Here is a 21,345-nt window from a genome sequence, read left to right as displayed (position 1 = left end):
GGCAGCTTTTTGCTTTGTCACTAAAATTATTTCTGCATTGAAAATTGCGTTTCGCATTGCTCATTTCAGTTCAACTATTTGACAAATTTAACGCAATAAATCCCAACTTTTGCTTTTGAATTTTGGACGGACTCGGCTTTAAAAATTCTAAAAAGCTTTTACAATTCTCCTACAACAAAATCCAAAGAAACAAAGACACGTTTGTGAAAGTCAGTCGGTTAAAAAAATGTTAGTCTTTGTGTTTATATAATCTGCGTGATTGAATGATTGCATAATAAAAGGGTGTAAATCGAAGAATACAAACGTTGTTAAATGGGGTGAGATAGATGACTTGATAATTATTGACTAAGGGAGGGAAACTTGACCCAAACGTTAAATACACGGTCCACACCATGCTTTTTTAATGACGTTTTTTCGCATCATCTTCTCCAATATTTCGAATTATATATCTACTAGTTGGAATCAAAAGCCCACTATGTCCAATCATAAGTCCTGAGATAACTAGATATGATAACTGGTTACATGAAAATTTACCCTATGCCATTTTACCCAATGCCATTTTACTCAATGCCATTTTACCCAATGCCATTTTACCCAACGCCATTTTACCCAATGCCATTTTACCCAATGCCATTTTACCCAATGCCATTTTACCCAATGCCATTTTACCCAATGCCATTTTACCCAATGCCATTTTACCCAATGCCATTTTACCCAATGCCATTTTACCCAATGCCATTTTACCCAATGCCATTTTACTCAATGCCATTTTACCCAATGCCATTTTACCCAATGCCATTTTACCCAATGCCATTTTACCCAACGCCATTTTACCCAATGCCATTTTACCCAATGCCATTTTACCCAATGCCATTTTACTCAATGCCATTTTACCCAATGCCATTTTACCCAATGCCATTTTACCCAATGCCATTTTACCCAATGCCATTTTACCCAATGCCATTTTACTCAATGCCATTTTACCCAATGCCATTTTACCCAACGCCATTTTACCCAATGCCATTTTACCCAATGCCATTTTACCCAACGCCATTTTACCCAATGCCATTTTACCCAATGCCATTTTACCCAATGCCATTTTACCCAATGCCATTTTACCCAATGCCATTTTACCCAATGCCATTTTACCCAATGCCAACTTACCCAATGCTCTTTGATCTTTTCGTTCAATTATCCGATTACAGATTAGCAGTCGCTATTTCAAGGATGATTTTTAATATTTGTGGACATTATAATCCCATGTTCGGTTGTGATAGTTTCATATCAAGTCCCACGGGCCATTTATTTTATAGTCGGCTAAATGGTCGTTCTGGTTAATTTAGCAATAGGGTAAATTGGGTAAATTAGCATTGGGTAAAATGGCATTGGGTAAAATGGCAGGTTGGGTAAGATGGCATTGGGTAAAATGGAATTGGGTAAATTGTCCTGACACCATGATAACTTATTATCATAAGCTGCAAGTCAATACAATAAGCAATTAGGATTTCGCACTTATTTGCATTAATTTAAATTTTCCTTTGTCTGAATATTTTTTCTCGCCTGATATTTGTCCATATTTCTACCATCCCGCACCGGGTAGAGTGCATTGTAAAGAATAAACAAAACAATTCAAAAAGGTAAAATTAAGGAAACTCCAATTTAGTTTGAAGTTTATTCTTTAATTTAAATGACACTTAATAAATTAAAGTTTTCCACGGTTATGGAATTTATATGGAGATTAGAGGGGCGTAACATTTTCGTTTAACACTAATTGTACTCTCTTATCAATGTTTTTTTTCGGCGGGTGTAACACTCGGCCTGGGTTGTTTCAGAATTCAGTTCAGTACGGTGCAAGCAACTACACAATTCTCTCAGCCTCGTTCCAGTTTGACAGATTGTACTCGGTCTACATATACCAGATCATAATTCCATCTGCAATCCTGGTCATCATTTCGTGGACTGTTTTCTGGATCAACATCAATGTCACTCCCGCAAGGGTGGGAATTGGCGTAACAGCTGTAAGTGATTGAATGACCGAGATAGCTACTATGGAAAAAACTACGAAAACTGATGGTTGTGTCTGATAATGGCAAAAAGTTGATCATATATTGTTCTGTGTTGAATGAAAGAACTGCGATAATCCTGGTTTTTTATTCAAAATTACGGATTACCACATAAAAAGATCAGACTAGACTTGTATTTGAGAACTCAGGTTGAACTTTTATCACGGTGAGGTTTTTTTAATGCTAAAATTTACTCGTGTGGGATCGCATAAAAAGGAAGCGCAAACACACAAAGAGAAAAAAACTGACTCATGAAACAAAAATATGTGATTGTTTTTCAGAAAATCAGATGAATATCTCGTTTTGGTCTTCCATTTGATTCCCTATTCAAAAATAGACGATTTTACACGTGAATTTTTAGGGTTTTCACGCAAAGTTCTTGTCGTACAGAAATCGTCTTCTGTCGATGGATGTACTTGCTGAGCGATTTTACGAGTTTAGCTATTACAAAACTATTGGTGATTTCGCGGAGCGTTTCCACTACTAATTTGTATTTAGTAGATTGAACATTCTAAGCCTCACTATTTAAGTGGTATTCGCGTCGCTAATACAGCGTTAACTTTTAGACTGGTATTTCGCTTAGCGAATTGCGTGATTCGCTGAGCGAATTTCAAAAGAAAGAGAGTCAACTGAAAATTGAATTCAGACTCAAGAGAATGAGTAAATAGGAACAAGAGAATTTTGATTAGCAATTTGATCATAACGTATCATAACTAAAAATGGAAATTTGCGGTAAATCAAAATGAGCCGACAGTATGAACAGACAATTCAATCACAATGTTAAGTAAACAAATGTAGCAGCCATGAACGAGGAAGTTTTGATCTTCAAATCAAGATTGAATAAAATGAAGTAAATGACTAAACTGAACTAAATTAAAGAATAAAAGAAAATAGGGCTTTTAGCACTACAAATGATGATGGTCATTTTGTACTATATCACATTTCCCCCTCAACAAAATTAAACAGCGAAGTATAATTATCAGAAAATTAATAAAATATGCACTGGTCACTAGAATTGGTACTATAATGTTTTTGAAGAGTTTTGCTTAATCAGAAACACTTTCATAAGTGCATTCTTTCTCGGGAACTGTTATTTAGTTTTCGGGTCTTCCATAATTCGGAGGGACTTAGTATTGAGTTGGAAACGATTGAATTGGTGAACAGGGGCCTACTGTAAAATATTTTTCCTGTTCTTGATTACTAGCGGCAGTTTTTTAAATTGTTGATGAAATGGATTTATTCTGTATTTGCTGCTGCTTTATCATCTGCTTTCGTTTCTGCCTTGAGGGTGACGAAGTAGTTGAGATAATTGGCGGACAAGTTTGTGTGGATGCTATTGATTCATCCCACTCAGTTATTGAGGGGGAAGAGCGTTTGCGTTTTTGAGAGGGTTGTAAGGCTTCTGTTGCTTTAGTAGCCGCTTTTCATTTCGGGCGGGTCGGTGGCTCCGCGATTACTATCGATGTCTGCGATAGTGCCATTGGCGGCGCGAAATTGATCACCGTTTCTGTAGGTGGTTGTGGTGGTGCGGGTACAAAGGCTTTTTCTGGCTTCGCCGGCATGCGCACCCGCAATGCTCTCGAAACATTTGAGTGTATTGATGATACTGTACTCAAGTCATCAGCAATCCTTTTGTGTTTTACCTTTTTATTGCCATACAATTTCCGTCTTGCTTCTTTGGCATGTTGGCATGTTGGCAATTTTGTTCCAAATTTCACTAAATCAGAGTTTTTTAAAGTCATCTCCTGTTTTCCTGGTTCTTTGATGACTGACGTGTATTCGTGCGATTTTATAACTGATCACCCGGATGCGAGAACCTCGTAGAGACCGTCCAGACTCTTTTTTGATAGTGAAGTTAGTAAAACCTCTGTTCTTGGTACTGCTTGACCAAGATCTGGATGTGGTACTGCTTGACCAAGACCAAGATTACTCTTGACTCCTTATTTGGGTCTGCATTACACCGTTGTACCGCGTCCTTGCTGAGTCGGTCTCTACTTATTTCTAGATTGATGTCGCTTCTCGCATCATTGTCCCACTGCTAGTCTGAGATTAACTCGTCCCAGCGAACTGTCTCGGTGTCTAAATTTTTTTTAAATTGGTTTTTATGTGAGATTACTAGGGTCAAGCTCGGTTGTACTATTACTTAGTGGAGTATTTGCTTTTCTACCAAAATACGCTTCGAACGTTGAAATATTAATAGTCTTTTGGCAACATATACGTAGTTGATAAATAACAAAATTTATCGATACTTTCAAATTAAAGTGATTTCCCACCGACGTTTTAATACAAGCTAAGCAATTTTTGATTGTTTGAATTAGCCTCTCAACTAGCTCAATTGCTCTGTAATCGTGTTTCGGAGCTTCAATTAGCTGTATATTATTTTGATTACAAAAGGCTGTAATTTGATGTTCAATTTGGCACTGCGCTTGATCTAGTCTAATTGTACGAGGAATTCCGTGTAGGAAAACATACTCTTGAAGAAATTTTAAAATATCTTCTGCATTTGCTCTGTCAAATACCTCCGCTGTTGCAAATTTAGAGAATCGATCTATACATGCAAGATAATAGACTTCTTGGTTCTTTTCGTTATAGATTTGTCCAACAAAATCAATTTGCATTTATTCATGCGGTAGTGTACACAATTTTAGTGGTGCCCATTTATCAGAAGGAATTTAAATTGTTAACAATTTTGACGCAAGGGTTACATTTAACGATTTTTTAATGATGTCCCTGTGCATGTACGGCCTCTATGCTTGTGTCGCCATGTGCGTCGTCTACCAACTCCCTGGATGTATGGCATGGATCGCTTCCACGTATGCGTCCTTATTAGAGTTGGGGAAGGCAATCCGATCGTCAATAATCACGCAGCCGTTCTTTACGTGAAGATCTTTCCAAAAACTATGGATATAGGGGTTGATTTGGCGGCACCTATCCTCATTGTCCGTTGGTACACAATCTCTGATTTCCTTGAGGATTGCGTCTTTTGTTGTGAGACTGGCCGTTAGAGTGCTGGAGAACTTTTTTGAGAACGCAAAGTTAAAGGCGTCTCTATAGAGATCGTTTGTTGATAATGAAGTTACTGTCGTTGTGTCCGTATTTGTGGTAGATGGTGTTGCTGGTATTGATGGGGCTGTAGATGGGCCTGCTTCATCGGCAAAGCGTACTTTTGATGGTGTTGAGTGTTTCAGTTGCATTAATATTTCATCATCCGAGTGCGACATCATCAAGACGTTTTGGAATCTATTGGCAGTTCTTAGAAAATTACTGTAACCTTTATCCAACCGATCAGTAGAGCGATTTAAGGCAAAAAGCGTGTGGGATTCGCGTTCTCGATTTTGGCATTGGAATTTGAGTTATTTGGCGTTATTTCGCTAATTGTATTGCCAATTTGCGTAATCTAAAAATATTCCCGATTTTGCGGTGCAAATTCACTGAATAACTTGTCATGGGAATGTGGACTATTCGAGACCGGTTTTATAAGAAGATTTCGCGCCGAAAAATCAGTATAATTTTTTGCATTTAATAAAAAGCGTTTCACACTGCGTTTAATTGCGTCCAATTTAGCAACAATGAATTGCTCATCATAAGTGGAAGTATTAACAGCTTTTTGCTCAGGTTTGCGCGAGATATAATCGACTAATCCCATTTTCGAGCCAGGAAAATGATCTATCGTGAAATCAAATGGTAAAATTCTATCGACACAACGTGTTAGGCGGCTATTATACGATTTGTTAGCTCGGTTTTCTCTCATTATAGATAACAACGCTCTGTAATTGATTAGGACATTGAAGGGCTTACCATAAAGGTAATATTTGAAGTGTTCGACAGACCAAACAACACCCAAAAATTCAAGCTCATTAATACTATATCGAACTTCCACTGAATTTAAGAAGCGCGATGCAAAAGCTACAGTATGCTATCCGTTCGGTGTGCGCTGATCTGATGCACAACCCAGACGTTTGCGAGAAGCATCGGATTATATACGTGTTTCCAAAGCGGGGTTAAAATGTTTACTTTCCGTTGTTTCTGCAATTTTTGTTTTCATCCACTTGAAATGTTGTTCAGGTTCATCTGTCCAGACAAGTTTTGTATTTTTATTAAGTAGAGGTCTAAGTGGCTGACACATTTGAGAAAAATTTTTTATAAATTTTCCGAGATGATGTACTGAACCCATAAAAGATCGCAATTTTTAGAGATTTGAGGGTGAAGATTTTTAATGGCATCAGTTTTACTTGTTAATGGTGTTATGTTTGTTTGAATGATACTATGTCCGAGCAATTAAATTTGATCTTTGGCAAAATGGCACTTAATTAAATTGATACGCAGATTTTCCTGAACCAGTTATATTAAACCTTTTTGTACAAGATCGAGATGATGTTCAATTCTACTTCTACTAACTATCAGTATATCGTCCAGAAAACAGAATGTGTTAGTCAGGCCGGTGGGCGTACAATCGATTGCTTTCTAAAATTTGGCAGGCATAAACGTTAGTTTGTAAAATCAGGTTTTAAAACGGTAGGTGCCAGTCATATACCCGCTTACAATATTGAAGTTACAATGGCGGGCCGTATTGCTATTCAAATTTAATTGACTATACGCGTACTGCTTATCGAGTGTCATAAAAAAGGCCGTCTCTTGCGGTGCGTTTGACAGTGCTTGTGAAATAGTTTGAATCAAAGGATCGATAATTGGCATCTGGTACTTATTTTTGTGTATGGCTTTGTTCAAGATTTTATAATCTAAAGTTATTTTATTGAATCGTCTTTTTTGACTGTGATAACGATTGAAGATATAAAAAAGTGGTCGGAACATTTCGATAAATTTTCAATAGATTTTGTAATTTTTTGAGTTCAGTCTTTACTTTTGGTCGAAGTTGAAACGGCAGGTTTCTTCCTGTTTGATGTCTGACACGATAATTTCTATGAAATTTTGAGTTGGAAGCATGATGTTCTGATTTTCCAATTCTGGAAATTAAGTTTGGAAATTCTGTTGTCAGAGATTGTTTTATTACACAAGGTGTTTCAAAACTATTTACTTCTATGTTCGGGCAAAGCTTTTGTGAAATAGTTATTCCGAATTGATCGAAGAGATCATGTCCAAAAATATGTCGGAAACCATCTGCAACTAACGTGATTTTTGCTATTTGAATTTTCCAATCGTTACAACTGATGTTTTCAATGTTCCGAGTGTTTCAACTATATCATTAGAAAAAGATTTGAGTTATAGTGGTTTTTTCTCTGACCATTGTGCTTGCATAATATTAAACATTATCTCCTTGGCAAGTGACATATTTATGATTGTACAGCCACTACCAGAATCAAGGAGCAAATGGGAATCTGTATTTCAAATTTTTATCGTCATATTTTGCAAAACCAGTGGGGGTGTATTAAGATTTTCCACCATCGCAACATAATTATTGTCAGAAGAGTCGTATTCAGAATTGAACTGTTCAATGTAGTTTATTTAATTTACGGTTTGATTCTCTGGATTTACTGGATTTACGTTTTACTCTGTGTTTTCAAAATCTTCTAATTTATTGATGCGAGTGTCTTGACGAGAATTTCTTGTATTATTTAATTTTCTCCGACATACCTTTGCAAACTGATCGAGGAGACCACAATGATTACATTTCGTACCCATAGCAGGGCGAACCTGACGATGCGTTGGAGTCTAACTTTGACCACAACATCTACACTGGCCTACCGCTGCTCGATTGAATGAAATTCCGCCTGATTGATTTCCGTGAGCATTCGCGCCGCGAAATCGCTTGAAGGATTGTTTAGCATTGATTGCATTTCCATTTGCGTTGTCGTTGTTGGACGAGATTCGATGTTGGTTTTGTTGTCCCATCTCCATATTGACAGCTATGCTGAGGGCTCTGTCGGGGTCTACTGTATCACGGAGGAGTTTACGTTGAATATCATTATCCAACATATTAGTGATGAAGATGTCTCTAATTATCGCTTCCTCTCAATTTTCGAAATAGCAATTTTCCTCTAACTCTTTCAAAATGCTATAGAATTGTTCCACAGTTTAACCCTTCTTCTGTTTCCTCGAAAAGAACACATAGCGGTCGAAAGTGATGTTTCTATGAAATTTTGAGTTGGAAGCATGATGTTCTGATTTTCCAATTCTGGAAATTAAGTTTGGAAATTCTGTTGTCAGAGATTGTTTTATTACACAAGGTGTTTCAACACTATTTACTTCTATGTTCGGGCAAAGATTTTGTGAAATAGTTATTCCGAATTGATCGAAGAGATCATGTCCAAAAATTTGTCGGAAACCATCTGCAACTAACGTGATTTTTGCTATTTGAATTTTCCAATCGTTACAACTGATGTTTTCAATGTTCCGAGTGTTTCAACTATATCATTAGAAAAAGATTTGAGTTATAGTGGTTTTTTCTCTGACCATTGTGCTTGCATACAATTAAACATTATCTCCTTGGCAAGTGACATATTTATGATTGTACAGCCACTACCAGAATCGAGGAGCAAATGGGAATCTATATTTCAAATTTTTATCGTCATATTTCGCAAAACCAGTGGGGGTGTATTAAGATTTTCCACCATCGCAACATAATTATTGTCAGAAGAGTCGTATTCAGAATTGAACTGTTCAATGTAGTTTATTTAATTTACGGTTTGATTCTCTGGATTTACTGGATTTACGTTTTACTCTGTGTTTTCAAAATCTTCTAATTTATTGATGCGAGTGTCTTGACGAGAATTTCTTGTATTATTTAATTTTCTCCGACATACCTTTGCAAACTGATCGAGGAGACCACAATGATTACATTTCGTACCCATAGCAGGGCGAACCTGACGATGCGTTGGAGTCTAACTTTGACCACAACATCTACACTGGCCTACCGCTGCTCGATTGAATGAAATTCCGCCTGATTGATTTCCGTGAGCATTCGCGCCGCGAAATCGCTTGAAGGATTGTTTAGCATTGATTGCATTTCCATTTGCGTTGTCGTTGTTGGACGAGATTCGATGTTGGTTTTGTTGTCCCATCTCCATATTGACAGCTATGCTGAGGGCTCTGTCGGGGTCTACTGTATCACGGAGGAGTTTACGTTGAATATCATCATCCAACATATTAGTGATGAAGATGTCTCTAATTATCGCTTCCTCTCAATTTTCGAAATAGCAATTTTCCACTAACTCTTTCAAAATGCTATAGAATTGTTCCACAGTTTAACCCTTCTTCTGTTTCCTCGAAAAAAACACATAGAGGTCGAAAGTGATGTTTCTGGTTCGTATGAAAGCTATTTCCATCATTTCCCAATGTTTGAGAGTAGAGAGGTCGTAGATGTGATCATGTGGAAATTTTTGCGTTAACAGACGTCTTTCTTCTGTTCCAATACTGAGGTAGAGGAGTGAGACACAATTTTGATCACATAGTGACCATGGTGTTTCACCACACAAAATACCTGATTACGTGATTTTCTGGCATTTCAATTTCCATTGGAGCTTCAACTGACTATAGTGGATTTGACTATCCCGTTCCATTTGTTCTGTTGCATCCTCGACGGCCATTTCGTATTTTGGCTCGACCGGTAGTCGTACTTGTGTTGGCTTTGGTTGGAGAAAGGTGTCTAACGTTATGTTCTCCCGTGCAAGAATTGCCAGTTTCACTTGGATGCGCCACTTCTCTTATAGTATAGGAGGGCCCGATGTAGCCCGTTCCCAACGAGATTCGCGAGCTGACTGGGCCATGTCGTACAGAAATCGTCTTCTGTAGATGGCTGTATTTGCTGAGCGATTTTATGAGTTAAGCTATTACAAAATTGTTGGTGATTTTGTGGAGCGTTTCAGCTACTAATTTGTATTTGGTAGAATGAACTTTCTAAGCCTCACTATTTAAGTAGTATTTGGGTCGCTAATACAGCGTAAACTTTTAGACTGGTATTTCGCTTAGCGAAATTGGAGTTATATCTGATATTCTGAATTGCGTGATTCGCGGAGCAAATTTGGAAATAAAGAGAGTCAACTGAAAATTCAATTTAGATTCAAGAGAATGAATGAATAGGAACAACAGAATTTTGATAAGTAATTTGATAATAACGTATCATAACTAAAAATGGAAATTTGCGGTAAATCAAAATGAGCAGACAGTTTGAACAGACAATTAAATCACAATGTTAAGTAAACAAATTTAGCAGGCATCAACGAGGAAGATTTGATCTTCAAATCAAGATTGAACAAAATGAAGTCAATGACTAAACTAAACTAAATTAAAGAATAAATGAAAATAGGGGTTTCAGCACTACAAATGATGATGGTCATTGTATACTATATCACAGTTCTGATAAATTTACACAAAACATATGTCAAGTTACATGAACTTTACATAATTTTAGACAAAACTTGTGGCTTAAGATTCTAATTCTGTGGTCGAAAGAAAGAATCTTTGATTTTTTTTGTTTTTGTGCTTTTCTCGCGTGGTTCCATCCAAGTAATATTTTTTCTTCTTTCATAATTGATTTTTGCTACGAATAGCTGCAGTACTTTGAACACGAGGGTCTGAGGTGAAATTGTTGGTCAAATCCCAAAAGACGACCCTAGAGTTTCTGGACTTCAGCCAGACTAAATACTCACACCAGTTTTCATGTTTTTTAAATAATTTTGCAAATCAGTAACTTAAAACAAAGATGCAGACAGAAGTTCCAATTTGAACAGTAAATTATCTTCATATTTACGGTCATTCACTCGAATAAATAAGTAATTAGTCATAACATGAGGAACATTTTTTTTTGTGTGAAACTACATTATATGCATTTTCAGACAAAAATTTTGCGATTATTCATCAAACGAGCAAAAAAGGTGTAATTTCACACGATAAAATTTCAGGGTGTACAAAAATTATTGTCTCCAAAGAATAGATAAACCATAACTGATCCTGAGACAAAGTGTTGAAGAGTGCTTCCGGATAACTTCTGCGATCCTGCAATAAATGCAGGTGATAAGAGCTCCTGGAAAATATGGTGAAAAGGAACTACATCTGAAAAACAATTACCTACTTGTTTGGCAAGTCAAGTCTCCTTTAGTGAAATCAAGGTGTTCTGGAAAATTACCTCTGGTTTCAACGTTTTAGTAAATTTTTTTTCAGAATACAAAAGTTTTCATTTCTTTGAACAGTTAGAAAAAATGGACAGGAAAAAAGATTGGTTGTATTTATTCACAAATGTAAATAAAATTTTAATTTTGTAAAATTTCTCACGTACAGAGATTTTTAATCTTGTTTAGTTCACTTCAAACTTCGTTGTGTGGTCTTTCGTCTTTATAGTTCCTATAACAAATTTTCCCAAACGGTTCTTTTTCTCAAAATCAGAACGAAATTGAGAAACAGCTATTTTATTTTCAGAGTTTAAAACTCAACAAGGAGGCTCGGTTATGTGTGATCGCACATAATGTTCCGACCCCGCTCATCAACAATTTTTGCATAATTGTCTACCAAATGAGGAACAGAAAGAACACCCAAAAAATTCAAGTATTTTTCAAAAAAAAAAAATGCTGTAAAAACGAAAAGATCAGGGGAATTAAAAAGGATGCATTAGACTCATGAGATATGCCAATTTTGAGAAAGCGAGTCAAGACGAAGAGCAAAACCAAACAAAAACAACAAACATTAATTACATCAAAAAGTTTGTCCGATTAAAAAAAACTTAATAACAAAGTCAAAATAGCGTCAGATAAAACTGCAATTAAAAAAAAAACTTGTAATTCACCAGAAAAGATATGGAACGAGTCCATGATAAGGCTTGGTAACAATTAGGCAATAAAGAACAAAAACATTAAAGCTTATTTTAAATAAAAAACAATTAATTTCAAAGTGAAGAAAACCATTAGCAACCAACTAAAATATCCCTTAGGTTTACAATTACAGTGCCTCTATAGATGGCATTTCAGAACTGTTGGTATTCATTGTTTATGTGGTTACAAAAGAACAAATAGACAACAAGCAAAAAATCAGTTAAATTTTTGCCAGAAACCCTTTCGAAGCCGTAAAGCCACACTTTGGCACTCAAAATATGTTCAATTGCACCTTCTCCGGATACCGATAACTTATTATGTGCCCTCTCATTAATGAACCCAGGTAACATTTAGACGAAAAAGAAAAAAAGGCAAAATTATGTAATAATAGTTTTCTTTCGAAAAAACTTGCTTCCAAAGACATGAAAGCCATTAATTACAAAATGAATTAATTAATTAGGTTCGTTTATTCTTCCAAAGGAAGCCCGTGAAACCTGCAACTATTCCGAATGTATCCTTTCCTACGGATACAAATAGAACGTAAAATATGGCAAAAATCAAAAAATAATTTACTTTTTTGGAAAAAACCCGTGTGAAAGCCAGGAAATTGATAACAAATTCTTTAAAAACATTTGATTTTGTGACAGCAATCCCTTTTACACCTTCCCTTGACAACAATTTTTTCCTATTTGGCCTGTTAAATATAAGACTAGGTAACAAACCGACAACAAAAAACGAGTCTCGGTAACGAACAGACAATAAAAAACAAACAAAATTGCAAAGTCAAAAAAGGTTTTTTTTTATTTTGAAAAAAAATTGTTTTCAAAGTCATGAAATCCATCAGCTATCTACTAAAATCAGAATATCGGCTTGTTTTTTTCCACGAAAAACCAATGAAACAGGGTCACTGTACAGGAAATTTCATACGACTAAAAAGACAAAGTAAAAACGACAGTAGAAGACAAAATTAAAAAATTCAATTAAATTCTTCGAGAAAATATTGTTGAAGCCGTTAAAACCAGGGTCTATATCCCTAAGGATATTAATATTATCAATTCTGTTTTATTCTGAACGCCAATAATTTCGATATATGAACTGTCAATAACGTGATAATGTGACAAAACTAGAAAACGAGAAAAAGTGGAAAATACCTGAAAAAAAAGTGAAATCTAGTAGTATCAAAGACACAAAAGCATAAATTAAGCTGCAAAAACCACAAGAAAGATTGATATTGAAATCAGTAGAAAGAAGAAGCATTCTTTCATTGTTGGCACTACGCTACAAAATGACCAAATTAGGAGAAAAATGGAGGCAAGTTTCAATAAGCCATTATTTATTTAACCAAATAATTTTAAAAGTCAAAACGACCATAAGCTATCTAGTATTAAACTAAATGCAATAATTTGGAGCGAATTAGGAAGCGAATTGAACCTACCACTAGTTAGCTTTGATTTGAAATGTTCTGTTATTCAATTAATATGAAAAAAAGACCGAATTTTTTTCATAAAAGAGACCGACTTATTACAATCCGAATTATTTTCGGATTGTAACAGTCCAAGATTGGTCCAAAACTCGCTCTGCTAATGTTGTTCGTCCACTAAGAACCCTTATTTTTTGAATGTTATAGATATAGGTGTTTTGTTTGTTAAAAATCAAAATTAAACGCTTGCGTTTTTTTTAATCAACGAGTAAAGTTAGCAAAAAACGGCAAAGTAAGTTTTACTTACGGAGCACTCGCAACGGAAGTTGAAGTACAATTAGCTTCTTTTTGAGTCTTCAAAGATTGTGTTAGTGGTGCTTGTGTTTGTACTTCCGCAAATTTAATCAAAGTGGACTAAGAAACATAATTTGTGCTGTTTTTGATGAAAAAGTCAGACTTTTGAAACATTTAGCCAGAACTTCTAACAAAAAAAATTAAGTACAATTAGCCGACAAATAAAATCAAAAACACTTTCTTAAAATTTTAACAAACTTTAGCGAAATTAGCAAACTATTACGGAAAATGTGAATAAAATCAACGGATTTCACTCTTTTTTCTCAAAAGGTTAAACCTCGATAACTCCCTGTAAAAAATGAAAATAAAAAAAATATTTTTATTTCCATTTTCTACGCTGGACAAGGTTTCTAATGATACCACTCACAACTCTCTAAGATGAATATATCGATCGGTCAAAATTGTCTGAGCAAAAAACCCATTTGAGTATATAGTTCCTCCCCCCTCAAGAGGGGTCGGAACAAAAAAACTTCTGATATTTTGTTGAAATGCAGATAGACACTTAATGCTGAAAAATAGCAGGTTGTAATTTTTTGCTTGAAAATTTATCAATCTAACATGCAAATGACTATTATGCACGCTTTATTACTTCACAGTCACATAATACATCTTTTTCAATATCAAAGAAATTTTTTCAACGCAAACCTTTAGATATGCCAAACTTAGTCTGATGTAACATTTAAAACTTCCGTGACAAATTTTACAAAGAAAACATTTGGAAAAGATGCACAACTTCACTTTTATCACCTGGGGAACCCAATCTGATCATCTTGGCATGTCTCTCAGAGTTGGTTGTCGCCCAACATAAGTCCAGGCTTTGAAGAAATTTTTGATGAAGTACAAAAAAGCCCAAAAATGCAATGACTTGTCAAATAATTTGAAGAAAATTGAAAAGATAATATAGGTTTAACCAAAACGAATATCGACAGACAATTATTTGATGATATTCTTGTTCCTACTATTAGTACGTTTTTACATGTAGACATATAATTGAAAATTATTTTAAATTCCTTGATTTTTGTGCATACTAAGTTTTTAAAATTTTTCTATGCGTCCTGTAAGTTTTGGAAGAGGCAAAATGCAGGAAAAATGTTGTTTTTTAAAGAAATGAATTGCAATTTCCATTCTTTTCAGAACTTTTTAATTTTTTTTGTGTTACTGACTACTTACTGAATATTTTTTTAATTCCTTTGAAATGTAATGGCGTTTTTCAAACGTAAAAAACGCATGAAATTTGATCTGTGTCGCTCGCATACCCACAAATCCGAAAGCAATAAATATATTTTCTGAAATCGACTGTTTTCGAAAAAAAATTTAAAGATTCGTTTTTTTTGTATTTTTCCTCAAAAAATATCGATTGGCCAGAATTGACTGAACAAAATAAGTCTGCTATGAAGTTCCCAACCTCCAGTGGGGTTTCGAATAAAATAGTCGTGCAAGAATCTTGCCAGATGTTTAAAGATGACTGTCGTAGTCCGACCAGGGAACCGTTATATTTTAGATTCTGACCCTGCTTACTTTGTCTACCAATCGAAAACAGGATGCTGATTCAAAATATCTGCTTCTGAGAACAAGTCTACTTGACATCTACATTTGGTCGTGCTTCTTGTTTGTCATCTTTGCTTACTTAGAGGTTAGTAAATATTAATCGCAAATTTTCATTAGACACTTTTTATTATGTACGTTCGATTAAGATATTGGCATTTAATTTCAATTCTTGTTTCATATTTTTTCATTTCTAGTTACTCTTGAAAGCAATAGGTTCGGTCGATATTTTACCAGTTACTGCCGATATTTTTGGCGAAATTTGTGAACTCATTAAAATATACTTGAGCAAAAATTGTGCAATGGGAATCACAAAAAGTTGCTGAAAATTTTTGACAATTCGCTTAGTGTTCTGAGCAAAAATCTTCGAGGGTTTTTTGGTTCTTCAGTAGGAAACAATTATTGCATGAAAAGTACGCAAAATTATGCCAATGTTTTGTATGTCGTTGTGTGGTTCTTCAGAAATTGCCGATCTTTGATCGAACTTGGAAAAAATGTCGCGGGAATCAAAGATCTTGCGTGAAGACAGCATGGGTCTTCGCAATGGGTTTTATCTGTTGAGCTATTTTGGGTGCTACAGCTAACAATTCTATTTATCAAAATACTTTTAACGTCTAATTGATATTTTACAATAATTTACTAATATTGAACAGATACGTTTTTTTTTTATTTTTCAGGTGAGCATGTCAGACTATATGATAACAGGAACTCCCAAGAAAATCTCCCTGGGAAAATCAATGGACAAGAAAGTTACAGGAAAAATGCTGACAACAAAGAGTAGAATTGTGTTCCCGCTGCTCTTTTTCCTGTTCAACTGTATTTTTTGGTCTTATGTTTATTCGTTTTGATATAACAGTTCGTAAGTTGTATTCGCAATAGTTAATTGATTATTTAAATTCATTTATTTAATGATTGCTTTGTTTTTTATCATTCACAGCCCTAGTCGTACCAGAACAGCCATGAATTTGCTTCAGAAAGTATCTGTCAGTAATATCAAAGAATTGAGTTTCGATCATTCTGTTTTACTTTATTGCAATTCAAAGAATTTGAAATGTATTGGGGCGCAAAAATTTTCCGAGTCGAAAAGGAGTATTATTGGAGCGTCTTTTTTCGATCGGTAATTTTGTGGAGTGTATGTAAAACAGGACGTAAATTCAATGCCGCAAGTGAAAACTAAGTTTTTTTGCTTTAATGACAGAACCAATTGAAGAGCAAAAATAGGAAAGAGAGAGAGAGAGAGAGAGAGAGAGATTTTTTGTACATGCATCATTTCTGAGAGCAAGGAAAAACTGGTAAAAAAATTTTTGCTCAGCTAGCGAAAGTTTTTGAACAAGCGCGGATTTTTCTAAGTAGTTTTTTAGTTTTAACAATTTTCAGTGAAAAGTTCCTTCTCTTCATTATCTAAAGTAATAACAGTGTGTTCGCAAGCATTTTACCCTCTGAAGTAAGTTTTAAACTTTATGATTCTTTTTTGCAGCTGTTTTTACCTTATTTACCTTTTACCTTACTTTTCTTGATTTTAGGTTTTTCCAGCAGATTTGTATTGTCCTTCGATTCTTTACAGAAGGATTCGAGGAGTTGTGTGGTTGGAATTAGCTGCTCTAATGGTTATGGGGGTGTTTCAATTTAATTGGTAGTTATTCTGAGTTGTTTTTTTTCGAAAAAAATTAATTAAATTTGAGCAAAATTTTGGCTGATTTTTGTCTGTTTCTGAGTTTTTTTGCCTATTTCTTCCTATTTCACGCTCCTTTTTCGTAGTCAATTTTAGGATAGCAACTAACCGTTTATGTACCATGAAGTGAGACATAAAATTTTGACAATAATTAAAGAGACATTAAATTTAAATATGATATATGAGATATTTAAATGAAAGTCTTGTCAAGACAGGACTGAAATAATTCTTGACAGGACTGACATAGTTCATAAAAGTTTTTTTTCAGTTTTTTTGTTCTTTGCATCTTTTTTAATGTTGTGTTCAATTATTCTGCCATATATTCGTTTAGTGACTGATAAACCAGATAATACTACTAAAATTTGTTTTCAAAATAGCGATAAGGAAGTTAAAATTTAGCATGTGGTACAGAACGTTGTTAGAGTTTTTAAAGAAAAAATTAATTTTCGGTTGTGTTCATCGTCGTCGTTCGATTTCATCGGTTTTATTTATGAACCCGTTTTATGATGTTGTCCGTCAATTTGTTTTTTGTTGCAAACTATATGTTTTACAGGGTCTTTTTCCAATAGTTTTTTCGGAGTCGCAACTATGAGGAAAATTTATCAGATGTTATATCACTTTTTATCAGTTAGTTCTCTCATGTTATTTTTGTTTTGTTGTTTCAAAATGTTTAGAATATTTAAGTAGAATGTGAAATAGGCTAGTAAGGGTGTGTGTGTGTGTGTGTGTGTGTGTGTGTGTGTGTTTGTGTATGTGTGGGCGTGTGTGTGTGTGTGTGTGTGTGTGTGTTTGTGTGTGTGTGTGTGTGTGTGTGTGTGTGTGTGTATGTGTATGTGTGTGTATGTGCGTGTGTGTGTGTGTGTGTGTGCGCGCGCGTGTGTGTGTGTGTATGTGCGTGTGTGTGTGTGTGTGTGTGTGTGTGTGTGTGCGTGTGTGTGTGTGTGTGTGTGTGTGTGTCTGTGTGTGTGTGTGTGTGTGTGTGTGTGTGTGTGTGTGTGTGTGTGCGTAATTGTATGTTAGTCTGAGTAAGTGTATGTGATTGTGTTTGTTCTGGGTAAATTTATTTTCACTGGTAAACTGAGCAATCTGAGCTCAAGTTACCGTTGAACGCACTATCCAATCCTTCAGATGACACAGAGGAGCTGAGGTCTCTTTTTTCACGCATTTAAGCCAGTTTCCTTGCGGCTAAGCTGGTGTCTTTTGTTTAACTATCACTCACATATTTTAGCGTTCGTTGGGACTTGTTTAGTTGTCTTAATACAATTTGACATTAACTTCATCTTTTTTAATCGAAAAAAACTCTGTTTACCGTATCATCAAAATTAGCAACTAATGAATTATAACTGAAATCGATTTTCTCCTAAAACACCTAAGTATTTGTGGCGAAAAAAATGAACGATCTAATTGAACGATCTTGTTAAAGGCTCACTTGAAATAGCCCTGGAAAAAAGTCACCACTCTGGTGAAGGTCTTTTTAAAATAAAAAAAATGATATGAAACTTTTGCTTTTATTTGAATTTTTCAATATCCATACGTTATTAGTTCTACGTTTATGAATAGCAAAGATAAATAAATGACACACGAAATTTTTAGTAACTTTCCTTAAAAAAGACGGCGAAAATTAGCATTTGTGATTCTTATGTAACTTCAGCGATTCGAATTTTTTCTTTTCTGCATTTTTTATGGGCATGTGAGATTTTTTATGGACCTGTATTAATTTAAGCGACAGAAACGCAATAATGTGTTTTATTCTCATTAAATCTATTCCTGAGGCATCACATTATTTAGACATTACAGAAGTCAGAGTCTGTTCTCTTGAATGATTTTTCATTTAAATGATAAAAAATGATTAAAAAGTGTGATTAAAAGAACACAGCAGCATAATACACGTATTCAGGCTCCGTTACTGACATTTTTGAATTCACTCGAATTAAAATTGCTATTTGCTTTGTCTGCTTAAAATTATTTGCCATTAATAATATTTTTTTACAATTGGTAAACTCTTTCCACGATAACTCTGTCTAAAGTTTCCGAAATAGCTAGTGGTGAATTTCATAATTATGTTTATCGTTTTCGATTAAAATCAATAATCTCAGAGAAAAGTAAGATCATTGCTAATCTTCGATGAAACGGTTTTTCACCTCAAAAGTCGTATGCTATCTAAAACTCAATGTAGGGAAATCGGGTAGGATCATACGCTTTCGGTAATCGGTATTTTTTTTAGCCGTAATAGTTCTTAATTTCACCCTAATCACAACGTTCAGCGCAAAAACACCTAAATTTTTGTGGCGAGAATTCAATTCATTGGCGCTATTTAGCATTGAATTTACATGAGGTGTAACTCATTATAGTCTTTAAAGGCTAAATAATATTGTAACACATTATAGTCTTTAAAGGCAGAGATTACGGTTTTAAAGTTTTCCACGAGCCTTTCACGGAAAAAAGGATTAAAATTTTTCATATGGTTCAACAGTCATTTTTATTATGTCTTTTTAGTCGTATGATTTTTTCCGGCAAGTTACAGGTCTCATTGATTTTTTTGTAGTGATAAATAAGCCTATGTACAGATTTGAGTAGATGGCTGATGGCTTTCATGACTTTGAAAACAATTGATTTCAAATATTAAAAAACTTTTTAATCTTGCATTTTTGATCTTCATTGTCGAAGTGTTACCTAGTATTGTTAATTACAGGTCACATATAACATTATTGTTGTCGAAACAAGGTGCAAAATTACAAAATCGAATGTTTTTAAACTATTCGCAATGAAATTATTGGCTTCAATACTGGCAACTTTTTTTTTTGCAAAAAATAAACTAATTTTTGACTTTTGTCTATTTTTAATTTTTTTTCCGTAGACGTGAGACATATTCTGAAAAATTAAAGATCACAGGTTTTTTTTGTTCAAACAATTTTGACGGATTGAATTTTTATCGTAAAGTGTTGTGAGTGGTACCATTAAAATTCCTGTCAAGCGTTGAATACGGATTTCAAAAATTTTTTATGAATTTCGTTTTCTAGAGCAAGTTTCTAGAGCGAGTTTGTTCACTCGAAATATTATGGTCGTTTTGATTTTTGAAAGTGCTTGATTTTTAAATAAAAATATGTTTGTTGAAATTTGCCACTTTTTCTTTTAGTTTGGTCGACTTGTAGCTTATTGTGAGCAAAGAAAGAATGCTTCTTCTTCCTGTTTTTTCTACGGAATTATAATTTAATTTTTTTTTGCGGTTTTAAGCGTTAAATTTTGGCTTTCTGGCTTTGATGCTACTAGATTTCACGATTTTTTTTATTTTTAAGCGTTTGCTCTTTTTTCACGTTTTTTTTCCTCGTTTTGTCACATTATCAAATAATGAGGTTCACAAATTACCTTAATGGCGCTCAAATAAAAACGTATTTGAGCATAACTGTAATAGTCTTTAATAGTGTAGATTATGGGTTTAACGGCTTCGACACCCCTTTCTCGAAGAATTTGATTGAAATTTTTACATTTGTCTTCAACTGTCGTTTCTACTTTGTTTCATTAGTCGTATGAACTTTCCTGGAAAATTACAGGTTTTATTGGTTTTCTGTGGACGCATAAATGAGCCTGGGTACTCACTTGAGTAGATAGCTGATGGCTTTTTTGACTTTGAAAATAAAAAATACAAAAAAAAACTTTTCAAAAATAAAAAAACTTTCCAATCTCGCATTTTTGATCTTTATTGTCGATTTGTTGCCTAGTATTGTTAATTACAGGTCACATATAACAAAATTGATGTCAAAAGAAGGTGCATGTTGACAAAAAATGATTGACAAAAAAGTGTTCGCAATGAATTTACTGGCTTCGACACTGGTTTTTTGCAAAAAAAAGTAAACTAACTTTTGATTTTTATCTATTTTTAAAGTTTTTTTTGCAGACGTAAGACATATTCTGACTAATTGCAGGTCTTAAGCGCTTATTTCAGACGAAAAAACAAAGATGATAATTTATTTCTTAGCGAATGGCTTTTATGGCTTTGAAAATAATTATTTTCGAAAAACATAGAGTATTACATATTTTTGCTCTGTTTTTGCTTTTTTAATCTATTTGTTACCTTTTTTCAGTAATGGGAGGTCGCATATCACATAATTGGAGTTCAAAGAGGGCCCTAGTGAGCATATGTTAAGGGGCAAAATATGGCTTTAGGGCTTTGACAGTGCCTTCTCGCAAGTTTTAGTTGATTTTTTCTTTGATGTTTCTATTTGTTGTTCTTTTTGTGACCACATAAAATTTCGAATAATGACATTTTTGATTGCGCTCCTCTAGAGGCCTATTTCACCTTAAACATATTGGACGTTTCCAATTGTTATCTAACGGTTTTCGTTACTTTGAAATTATTTGTTTTTAAAAATATAGGCCAATTTTTTTTTAACTTTGTTGTTGTTTGTTCCTTTTTGTCTAACTTTTAACGAGCTTCAGTATGGAGTGGTCCCATATTTTTTCTAATGAAGTACAAGTTACTTTATGTAGTTTCAGTTTTATTTGACTCTACTTTGACCTTATTAATACGTT

At 34.4% G+C, this 21,345-nt stretch overlaps 1 protein-coding gene across 1 annotated transcript in view; it reads left to right on the top strand.

Moving 5' to 3' along the window:
* The window catches only part of LOC142350453 (gamma-aminobutyric acid receptor subunit beta-like), a 45,171-nt gene extending 29,116 nt beyond the window's left edge, over nucleotides 1–16,055 (top strand). The window contains exons 3-5 of the mRNA XM_075402301.1: nucleotides 1,833–2,018; nucleotides 15,100–15,231; nucleotides 15,821–16,055. Of these exons, the coding sequence (XP_075258416.1) occupies nucleotides 1,833–2,018; nucleotides 15,100–15,231; nucleotides 15,821–15,991 (489 nt within the window). The 3' untranslated portion in view covers nucleotides 15,992–16,055. The remainder of the gene's footprint in view (nucleotides 1–1,832; nucleotides 2,019–15,099; nucleotides 15,232–15,820) is intronic.
* The last annotated feature ends 5,290 nt before the right edge of the window (nucleotides 16,056–21,345 follow it).

Source organism: Convolutriloba macropyga, chromosome 12 (assembly GCF_964194025.1).
Source record: "Convolutriloba macropyga chromosome 12, txConMacr16.3, whole genome shotgun sequence".
NCBI classification, from domain to species: domain Eukaryota; kingdom Metazoa; phylum Xenacoelomorpha; order Acoela; family Convolutidae; genus Convolutriloba; species Convolutriloba macropyga.
This window is presented reverse-complemented; position numbering and strand designations above follow the sequence as displayed.